General features: G+C 32.8%; 1 protein-coding gene across 1 annotated transcript in view; it reads right to left on the reverse strand.

Annotated features, from left to right (window-relative positions):
* Positions 1–6,497: 6,497 nt before the first annotated feature.
* LOC118190247 (uncharacterized) overlaps positions 6,498–12,314 on the reverse strand; it is an 88,586-nt gene continuing 82,769 nt past the window's right edge. The window contains exons 3-4 of the mRNA XM_085815988.1: positions 11,351–11,495; positions 6,498–6,885 (exon numbers count right to left, since the gene is read on the reverse strand). Coding sequence (XP_085672114.1) covers positions 6,784–6,885; positions 11,351–11,495 — 247 coding nt within the window. The 3' untranslated portion in view covers positions 6,498–6,783. The remainder of the gene's footprint in view (positions 6,886–11,350; positions 11,496–12,314) is intronic.

Below are 12,314 nucleotides of genomic sequence, written 5' to 3' on the forward strand. Positions count from 1 at the left end.
ACCTTAAGGTTATGGCAACTGTTTTTTGGGACCAAAAAGGTGTGTTGCTTATGTAGTTTATGCAGCTTGGAACAACAATTAAAGCAAATTCATATTGTGAAACTTTGCGACGTTTACGGAGAGCTATTCAAAACAAACGAAGAGGCATGCTGACTTCTGGAATTGTTCTGATGCACGACAATGCCCGTCCTCACAGCGCTCGTGTAACCCAACGGCTCCTTCAGCAGTTCAATGGGACATTTCGGAACATCCACCATAATGTCCCGACCTAGCGCCTAGTGACTTTCATCTGTTCCCTGAACTGAAGCAGTGCCTTGGCGGGAAGCGCTTCCAAAATGACGTGGAGCTGAAAGAAACCGACACAACTCACTTCCAATCATTGGCGTGGACATTTTATGAAGAGGGTATTGCAAAGCTTGTTCACAGATATGACAAATGCCTCAATCGTCAAGGTGATTATGTAGAGAAATAACCTGTATTGTACATTACTTTTGGTAATAAAATCTTTTTTGTATATTCACCCATCTTTTCTTTATAGCCCACCGGAGGTTGAAAAAAAATAGCCCTCGTATTTCAGCTGATACTGTGCAAGAAACTTTTACAGCATTTAGATTGGGTGTTTAGGAACGACACACAACTCGTTAGCGATCGTGAATCCAAATTTAAATGTGAACCAGTATAATAGCTTTGCCCAAAATCTGTGGCACAAAGCTGCAACATATTACTGCCAACCATCCTTTGTACAATGGCAAAGTTCAGAGCCCTCATAGAACTTTAAACACAGCATTAAAATCTCACGTTTTTTGGTTTAAGAAAGGGTGATATTGTATATTACAGTGATGTAAAAAGTTTGAATACTTGTGGCCTTAAACCAGTTTCAAAGATTGTGATGTTTTCCTGCTAACTGGAAATGAGACTTCCTGCTTACAAATTTAACACTAACTCTTTTAATGTAGGCTCACCAGCAGGCGAGCGGTAAAAGCCGCTAAACACTGGTAGTTCGTTCTGGGGTTCGAGTCCCGGCGAACGGGCTGGCTGCATGGGCGTTTTCGTGGTTTTCCCCATGTGTACTACATTAAATCAGTTTCCCTTAAAAAGACCTCCACGGGACATCCCTCCCTTTCCACCTAATGCCTAAGGGCGGAGCACGTAATAAATAAATAAAAAAAAACTCTTTTAATGTTTCATCGAAACATCAGTAGCAAGTTACTGTTGTGACTGCAAATCTTTTCTGACTAATGACATAGATAAACACTCGTATTCCTAAAACACTGCGATGTGGATTAGAATTATTATTGTTTCCTTTGGATTATGGCGAAACATCTGCCAATGAGAGGCATGCTTTCGTGGAGGACTTTTAAGGAAATTTAGTTCATACCTCTTTACATATAAAAAAAACCATGTAGACAGCCTGTTCGCAGGGGTCTGACCTCGGGCCGAACTGCCAGTGTTCAATGACTTCACTGCTCCGCTGCTGGTGGGCCATCATTATTATGTTAACACCCATTTATTAATGCGAAATCTGTTATTTTGCAATGCTATAGTTTTACGGTCGATAGCCGAACATGAAATTTCTTCCAAATGCATTGAATTCTAAGTTCAGAATCACAATGCTCATTGCATAATTATCAGTAATCATTTTATTTTGTTTTAATTGATCAAAGCAAAGTACATAAAATCGTAAGGCAATGGCAATAATTTTGATGCTGAAAATAAAAGCAAAATGTTCATCGTTTTACATATGATCATCATAGAGTTCCATCTATAACGCATAAGTACAAAATGGCGGTATTGAATAGTCTACGAATTTTGATTTCATGATGCACTCGTTCACTTTGCCATCAGGAAGAAAACCTAAATTACACTGCCTTCCACACTGTTAAGAAAAATTAGGATTCAGATCAAAAATATACAAACAAGGTATATACACATTTTATCGCAAGAGATAAACAATTAGATATAACAATTGATTGCATTTTACAGTGCTTGTATACTTCACATTTCTGGAAAATATTCCAAAAGTGACGAAATAACAAGAAACGGTATTAGTAAAAATAACAGCTCACAGGGGGGGGGAATAAAACCAAAGTATTACATTAACTCCGACTTCAGCTCAATCATTTTCCTTCGAGGAGGTAGAGTGGGTGTTTGTTTTCCTAGATAATCCTAAATTTTCAGTCGGACTAAGGTCTGGTGATGTAGTTGTCCATTCGCTGGTATCACCGATTCCATCCGATGGTATCACCGATGAAAATATTTGGAAAGGGCAACACTTTTGTGCATTTTTCGCGCTGTGTCACATGCTAAAAAATAACCAGCGGATCCTTAAGGTTTCCATCGAAAAAAGAAAGGAAAATTCAAAGAGACCACCACATAATAAACACAGGATACGTGTCAACTATTTCACCAAGCGCGCAATAATCAGCAAGCTGTGTCATACATCATCAACAGCCGAATAGTAACACGCTTATAGTAATATTCTATTTTTACTAAATGTAGAATAGTTTGGCAAACCTCCCAGCACATTAAAACTTGCTAATAGCAAGTTTTGCATTTTCATCGATGTTTAGATCATTTCTAATGTCATTAAACTCAAGTTTTGATTATCAAGCATAAATTCTAAGTAATATAGGATCTAAAAAAATAAAAATCTATACTTTCCTGTTAATATTGGCCTGTTGTCATTCCAATATCTCCAGTTAATGAAATTAATAGCGTATTTGGAGCTGTAATGCAAGTAGGTTGAAATAACTGAAGCACTCTGGCGGCAGCAAATGCTGATTTTGCCCCATACGATGATCATTCAGAGATACAACAGCAAATAATTGGCAATTGGCATAGGCGTTCAAATAGATTTTAAGTCAAAATAATACCTTTTCTGCTAAGCTTCTATTCAGAGAAAGTTGCATTGAATGAACTGCATTGCATTCTTTTCCCAGCTATTCAGAAACTGATACGACATTATTCACTGTAAAGGCACCTAAATTCATCTGCGATTACTAAGCTCCACTGCAGGGGTCCTTGTAATATGTTCTTTTGCTGCCGTAGTGAAGCTATACTGTGCGAACAAACCATTAAAGCGACAAATGCTGCCTAGCAGACATTTGATTGCAAAATTTTCCTTCGGTCAATTGAAGCAGATCTTGTTACGTCCAAATAAGCAACAATTATTTTAAATATGTTTGGCTTCTCTATCGGAAAGGATCAGTATCAGTATCAGTATCAATCTTGCCTTTTAGACAAGAAGAAAGATGATGAGGACTTTGGCGAACGCCGTTTCCTCCAAATCGTGAGGGTTAATATTGAAATTAACAACAAACGTTTTTACAAATTTTTATTAAACATATACAAACATCCATGCCTTCTCCGGGATTCGAACCCGGACTCTTCGGCACGGTAGTCAGCAACGCTAACAACTATACCGGTTGGGCGGCGGAAAGGATCAGAAAATTATCAAAAAAAATGACAACGTAATTGATGCCATACCTTGTTGAAGAGACTCAACGTTAAACCATCGTGCAGTTTCAACCTCTGCTAGTTCGCATTTCGATGCCAGCCAGCTGCTTATAATCTATGCAAAAGACTTTCCTGAGATATTGTGAAAATATTTTTATGCTGACAAATATTATAAAAGATTCACTACTCCAAAATTAATTACCTGTGTAAAACAAAATCAGTAATTTAATTTTGTAAATACATTTTGTGAATGTAGTTTTCCATCTTAGTGTCCTGTGGATCTCTTATTGGGCCGGCTTCTGATGACGACCGATTGTGTGCCTAGTAAATACAGTAGTGCAGAGGAGAATACCTGTAAAATCCAATACGAAGTGCTGGTGCTCCGTCCACTTTTCCCCGTCCTTGTATTTTCAGGTAATTGCTATGAAAGACTTTGGTGGCTCCAAAACCGCAAACATTTGCGGTTTTGCAGCTGAGGATGGTGTTTCGGTAAAACCATCGAAACTAGTGCTGTGAAAAATTTTGTAAATATAACGCTGATTTTTGTTGTTTGACTTCTGAATTAATATATAAATATATTTATAAATATATCCACTCTGTTGCCCGTCTCAATGATCTCAGTTTCTTTACTCTTATATGTTTGTAAATTGTACATTTTTTGCTTTAAAAATGATTGAATTATGTTGTTTTTATCTTCTGGTTAAGGGTTTTATGCCTTTAGTAAATCTGTGTGCAATATTTTTAGAATTATCAACAATTTTAAAATTGTTTAAGTGCCGCTAAGCCTAATTTGATGGCGGCCATTGCTTTTGTTTACATTTGAAACAACTGAGTAGCGGATTTGTTGCCAATCTAGAGAAACTTAGCTTCACAACAACAAAGATAACGCCTTCATTTATTATTTAAATCATACTTAATCCTTTCTGGAATTTTTTCGAGGAAATAATAAGAGTTTAAGATTTACTTCGTAATTTTTAATACAGATATTTTGAGTTTTTATGTATTTTTGCCTTGTCGGGAAGTGAAAACTGAATTAATTGAATGAGAAATACTCAATCGTATGTGAAAAACTGTTTTTTTTTTTTTCTTAATTACTTTTATACATAGTTCTAGCTTTATTATAGTATTTAGCTTTATTATAGTATTTGAATAAAACATGTGGCAACGATTAGATAATTCTTTAAATGATATAAATTTTGTGCATTCTGAGTTATAATATGAACGAAACATAATACTGTTAAGTAAACCTAGCGCCAGAGTGTCGCTATGGTAAACATATGAATTTTAAAGAATGCATTTATTCTATTGTGGTTTATGCGCTGTCGGCGAAGTAGGTTTAATTCAATCTAATAAGTTTAAATAAAATGTAAGAAAAAATACGTATAATTTAATATTCCGTCAAGGAAGTCATGTGGTGTACACATCAGATTTTTTCATATACTTTTACGAGCAATGTAAATACTAATGCACGTACTCACAAATAATAATCTAGTTTAGAATCTTTAAAATTAATATTTCTTTAATAAATATTAATAATTTTTGCTTAGATTTCTAAATATAAAATTTCGGTTTAATTAAAAAAAATTCGTAACATATATCGTGGAGCGTTTTAATGTGGAAGCATATCATGACGCACTTGTTGGAAAACATTTTGTAACCTATATAAGAGTTCTTGTGTCTGACACATACAACTCGTAAGTCTTACATAAAATTCACTCTGAAAACCTTATTTCAGAAAAATATGTTATCTAATCAGTTGTGGTAAAGTACACGTGAGTATCTCCCTGAGAAAGACTCTCGTATTCAAATAACGTAGAGAAAATTACGAAAAGTACACGCAGCCAGCACATTCACCAGGAATCAAATCCGGATCGAACTAACATTGTTTAACGGTCTTATTTTCTCGTCCGCTGACAAGCAGAAAAATTAAGAATCTTCGTGCAATGTTCTTAATGTTTAAATTTCATATGAAAAAATTAGACTAGGTGTATCAATGTGAAATAAAGTTGTTTTGAAGCTATAGAATTTAAAAGCTCTAGAAGACACAGCTGTAGAATTTAAAAACTAATTAGATATTAACAAAACGTAATTTATCTAGCAAAAATACGCAACACGTTTCTAAAGTCTGCTTTCATTCCCATAATTAATAAGTAACAATATTCCGATTGATTTGAAGATTTAATAAATTTTAAACATTTTAGTTACGGCGCAGTTCTTTGAAGCAAGTATTAATTTTATGCTAAATACTACCTTTCGCGTACTACATAGTGTTAACAGCTACTGCGTTCACCTGGTTAAGGTTATTGGGTAATACTGAACAAATTTCATCCCTCCGTGATTACCACTCAGAGCGGCTTGGGCGTTAAACATGTAAGAACAGATTAACTAGTAATTGTGCGTGCCCGGAGAAGACGCATTTTTCATAAATGTTGCAGGAAATAGGATTTTTTAAACGGGCTTTAATTTATAACACTCCCTCCAAAAATTTGTTATCTGCATAAGATATGAATGCTTTCAGGAAGAACTTTCTCAGGGGGCTCATGTTTCTGTTTAACACGAAAAATTCTAAAACTGAGAATGTTATTCTTATTTTCATAAAAATCGCTTAGTATTCTTTTAATGTACTATATTTTTTTTCCTTCAGTAACTTGTAGAAGACACGCACAGTCTAGTGTTTGCCGGTAATTTGAAAAGAAAACAGTTTTAAATTTAATGTTTATTTCAGTTCGAATAAAACTACGGAAACTTTATAAACATGTATCTTGTTGTATTAAAAAAGAAAACAAAAATTCGCTTAATATCTTTATGACATATTTAAATACAATAAATAGCGAAAACAAAATCACGTTATCAAGACAAATATTCAAGACATTTTAACTGAAATTTCACAAGTTAGATATTGAAACTCGCTTTCAAGCGATTAGTAGAGAAAGATTTACATTTATATACATGTTACAACAATTTCACCCTGTAGAAACTGTCAAAAACTTTGTCTTACTCACATACATTTGTATAATTTCATACAAAATAGAAAAAGGCAGTAGACATGAACTTTTTTATTTTAAGAATATGTACATAATATCGTCATGATGAGTGTTTAAAATCATAGTAAGTGGAAGTTTAAGGGTACATAGAAACATTTTACATGACGAATATGGTTTAAGCACAACAATCACAATACAGGTTTTTTTTTACACAGTACAAACATAGTGTTAATTTAAATATCTTTACACGCGCAATTTACAACGTATGCTAGCTAAAACTAGCCAAATGGCAGGCATAAAATAAACGATGACGTTTCTCTTCAGAAGCGCCATTTTGTCAACATCAAGCATGAGAATCTCTCTCCGATTCTTGAATGGTATCCAATCTGAGATAGCCAGAGATTCGTTTAGATTTTTGAGACTTGATGTACGGACTAAGTACTGCCTGAAACAGAAGAATCAATGAAGTGTATTTATTCACTTGACTCCAATTTCATATAAAGTCAGCCACAGCTTATTTAAGCTCATATATGTTACATAATTCTAGAATTATTCCATTTTTTCATGTAGTTTTCCCCCTAAATATGTGCTTTGCATGAATTTACATAATCGTTCATAACAAATTAAGCGGAACAAGAATACAAATCCGTTGTTGAAAAGGCCATATTATAATTCTTTTAAAGTATTAACTCTTTATTTAGTTATCGTTAGTAGTAGATCGTAAGAGATAATATTCAGCTTTTAGTTTCAGCAAAATAACTTAAGTTAATTTTTTTCTTTTTTACCGGATGGCATTTTCATTTTGCCATAGAGATATCGTCGATTCAGAGGTAAAAACAGGTTACTAAAATTTTTATTCATGATTTATTAAATTTGCAGCTATTTACACACTTCAAAGAAAATCATTTTGAATCGGTATATAAACTTTATTTGACAATATTTGCAACATTTTACAAAACCATTTTCGAGAGCATGTACCTTAGCTTTGCATACTCCCCTCCTCAACAGATAAATAACATTACAATGACTAAAAGACTTTTCAAAATTCTATCTATTTACATATTAAACACTTAAATATCAAGCAGGAGTGTTGCCTTTTATTTTTAAATATGAAAAAGTAAATACTCGAATAAGAAATGTAAAACTATTTGAATACTTTAAAAATTCTTTGGAACATTTTCGTCTAAAATCAAAAATTCGCTGTTATACATCACAACTTTGAAAATGATGACAATCGAGATTGCTTTTGATTATTAATTTGCTTTATTATACTAAATTTCATAATGAAATCAAATTAAAGGCATATGAAAGATGCATTAATTAAATCACACGTCCTATGCTTAGAGTCAAACACAATTTCAAACATTTCATGAATATTAATTGCTGGGCTCAAACGTTCAAGGAAATTGAGTTAATATAAGAATTCTCTGTTGGAAGGGGAAGAAGGTTGCCTACCTACCGGAGTAAGAATGCCTTCATTGAAGAACTTTAAAAGGGTTGTACTGTGGGTAAAAAAAGTATTTGCACACCTACATTTTTGTTTGCATTTCATAAAAAAAAGCATTAAGAAATAAAAGAATTGGTATTGCCAAATCAGAATAAGTTTAATCATCCAAAACAAACAGAAAAATTACAATAATATAAATAACAATGCTTTTTTGTAATAAAATTAAAATACCTCGTATCAAAAAAGTATTTGCACACCTGCATGAATACAAAAGAAATAAAATATATAAGCAAATTTCAAATAACTAATATTTAGTATGCATTTCTTTAAGCATCTATTACTGCTTGTAATCTTGCTGGCATTGATTTAATTAAATTTTCTATAATAGTAGGGTCAGTATTCGATCACTCTTCAATAAGGGCTTGTTTAAGGGCAGATTTGCTTGAAATCTTCCTTTTTCTTATTTTTAAATCCAAAGAATTCCAAAAATTTTCCAAAGGATTTAAGTCTGGTGATAATGGTGGAGTAGCAAGTTTTCTGGGTACATTATAAAGCAACCACATACGTGTTATACCGGCAGTGTGCTTGGGATCATTGTCTTGCTGAAAATTACTGATACCCAATTTTATTGCACTTTGTGGCAAGTTATCTCGCAACACATCAATATAGGTTCGAGCTGTCATATTCCCATCAATGAAACACAAATTACCAACTCCTTTGCTAGTCATACACCCCCAAATCATAACAGAACCTCCTCCATGTTTAACTGTAGGTAACATATTTTTGGTATGAAAAGCATTACAAGGTTTTCTCCAAACTAATTTCCTGCCATCTGATTTAAAGATATTGAAATTACTCTCGTCGGAGAATATGACATTTTTCCAGAAATCAATTGGCTTATTGATATATTTCTTAGCGAATTCAAGTCTCTTCAGTCTATTTCGTTCAATTATGAGAAGTTTTTACCTTGGAGATCTCCCATAAATGTGTGCATCGTGCAGGACATTTCGAACACTTTGGGCACAGATTTGAACTCCAGATGTTGAAGCGACATCATTGGCTAAAGTAATTGCACTAACAAATGGATTTTTTGATGCTTCTCTCTTATGATTTTTCGCTTCATTCGCAGTGAAAGTTTCTTTGGGCGTCCAGAGCGCCAATTATTTGATGTAGATCCTCTTTCTTTATAACATACCAAATAGTAGAGAAGCAAACATTTACTTTTTTACCTATTTCTTGATAACTTAGGCCATTTTAACATAGAGAAAAAAATTTTTCTCGCAATGAAATCGGCAATTCAGATTTCTTAGGTGCCATTACAATTTGAATCGGCAATCAACTGATAACGTTTCGACAACACCTCCTTTTATAGTCGTCTTACATATGTTATTTACTGCGGGATGACTGTCAAATAATAGCATAAAAATGCAAATTTGCGTTTTTATGCTATTATTTGACAAATAATGCTATTATATGACAAATTTGCATCAAAGTTGAGTTGAGTGTGCAAATACTTTTTTGGCATAAGATATTTTAATATTGATGCAAAAAATGTTTTATATTAATATTATTGTATTTTTTATAATAATTTTAAATGAATAAGCTTATTCTGTTTTTTAAATGCCAATTTTTGTATTTCTTAATGCATTTTCTTATAAATTGTGAACAAAAATGTATGTGTGCAAATACTTTTTGTACCCACTGTATTTCACTATACAAGACGGCGGTTAGATTTATTGTTACTGCGAATAGCTCTTGGCCATTTGCTCTAAGAAATACGATTCCAGGCAAGACTGTCTAAGGGTATTGGCTCACATTCTCATGAAACAAGGGGGAAATATGAAGACAACGTACCAGCTTATTTTTTCAAATTCGTGAAGAATTTCGAATATTCAGTGGTCTGGCAAGTCGAATAGACAGCAAGTATGATGCTGTTCTGATCTCTGAACAAATTTAAGTGGCTTAAAGTACTTAAGAGTGATGACTGATAGTTTTATCTCAGATTTAATTTTTGACCAAGTGGATTGTATATTTATGCTTTTTTCCCTAAGCGTAATTTTGAGCTTGTTTTCTTCCGAATAATTTCCCAAGCCCACCGTATTTTTTTCTCATTAACTATTTTATAATGGAAAATCATTCATTACTTTATTAATCCTTCTAAAACAAAAATAATTAATTAATTAACAGACACTCTCTAGCCCGTTGTGTAAATGTAAGAAGTCTGTCAATGAAAGAGAAAACCATCTTGTTTTCTGAAATTTTCAGATAAAACTTTTCAATACTAGTACCCATTCATCACAGTAAAAAAAACTATTTATTTTCAAAACATTCAGATAAGTTATAAAAAACTTGCTATTTAATATAACTATGTACTGTATATGAATGTCTTCTCTTGTGAAAGTAAGAGCTTTCAGGCGAGAAGAATGTGCGCAACTGCAGAAGTCATCAAAGCTGTTCATATATAAATTTATCAAAAAAAATTATTCATTGATTTAGGAACAATTAATTGAAAACAAATTATCTTTTTCTATGTTATACATAGAATGAGTATTACACATCAGCTGCTTCTCACGCTTTATTACAATAATCATGTATTATTACAGCTCTTGAAATCCCATTTTAGATTTTATATCATATATTAGAACTTGAATCTCTGAGAACAAATAATGGGTAGTATGGTAAATAATGGATAATGTGCATACGCATGTATGGAATCAAGCATGCACAGCATGCAAGTAGTACAGTTTAATAGACAGAAACTGATTTTCTTAATACTTATTATATTTTAAAGGTTTCATACTAGTTTATGCAAGTGTTTCCAAATTTTATAATTTTGTGATATCTAAAAAGGAATAAAAACACTATTTCACGCTTAAAGTAAGGTAACTATTTATATGAATTTTATTCTTCACACTACTATGACTCAGTTACGAAGGCATAATATTTTACAATAAAAATTCTTAGCACCGTTAGTGATTACATATGAAATCAGCTTAATCCACCAACAAGAAAGATAGTGGTCATAGAAAACAAGTGTTCAGCAGTTTCAATGCTTCGTTCCTGATCAACTTCTACGAAGATAGAATTTGATACTATAGAATATAAAGACAGATATTTGAAAAGAATATATTACATCGTAAACAATGGGACAGTGGTGAGGAGGAGTTAATAATCGCAATCCTAGAAAGCATGCAAAGCATTAATGTCGCAAAATTTTTTATGTTTGATAATATTTTTTTCAGAAGAGTAGCAGAAAAGTCTTTCTATTCAAATGCCCATAAAGTCTGATAAATTGAAAGCGGATGCAGTTTCTCGTATTCTCGTATATTGACATTAAATGGTATCATCCCCCATTTCTCCAAGGATATCCAATAAAACATTGTTCAGTAACATCCCTCTTCGCTTTGGCTACGATACGGGACAGAATTGGATACAAAATGAAATAAAACTGGCCTACAGTTACCTGATGAGTCAATCTTGTGTCTTTGAACTTGTACTTCTTGTAGTAAAGAACAATGGATTCCAGATAAGGAAAGGGAAAGTCGTTGAAGTAGAACAAATCGTTTAATTGCACTATGGAATAGTGCACTACCTCCCCAGCTGTGGTTCTGAAAGAATAAATAAATGTATGTTATTAAAGTCACCCTTAGAAGCAACAAACTAGAAGTCCGCTAAAAAAAGTAGGTGAATTTTAGTTCCTAAACCCTGAAACTAAAGAGTAAAAATTAGAATACCGAAGTAGTCACTGCATATGATCTTTAGAATATGCGCTGTCACTAAGCTTCTATAACAAGATCAATATGATTGTGTAGGATGATAAAATCGGTAAAGCATTAATGCATGACTTCAAATTGTCTTGATTTCCGCTGCTAAAAGGCTGGTAAGCATAAAGAAATAAACTACCCTAAACTTCTTGGCAAAAGCCTTTTTTTCTAATCTAAAGCATTTTTTCAGGATAGTTTAATGGATATCAGAAATAAAGATGGAATACAGTAATCCCGCAATATTCGAATGAAAATTGTCAGCAGACGAAGCTTTATAAATGTAAATACATGTGTTTAATAAAGTAGTTCTATGTACATATTAGTTTCGCTGTTAAAACTTTTTACAGTGCATATATATAGATTTCTGATGGCGCATATTTAGAATTTGAGTTTAGTACACATATTTCTCAACGTAAGCAATCACAGCTGCCTTGTATTTACTGGAGTCTTAAAATTTAAATACGTAAATATTTCTCATTTTTTAATAAGCCCGTTATTAAACTAGAACATAAACTGTTAATATTAAAATTTAACATCAAACAGGTGTTCTGATTTTTTTACGCAGGCAAAGTGCCATTTTGTTGCTGTGCTTTTGTGTTCCGAAAATTGTTTTCAAATTGTGTTCAAAAATAATTTGAAATAAGCGTACTTTTGCCTTAAAAT

This window comes from Stegodyphus dumicola, chromosome 4, assembly GCF_044657685.1.
Source record: "Stegodyphus dumicola isolate Sdum_Otavi_A_Nest chromosome 4, ASM4465768v1".
Lineage (NCBI taxonomy): Eukaryota > Metazoa > Arthropoda > Arachnida > Araneae > Eresidae > Stegodyphus > Stegodyphus dumicola.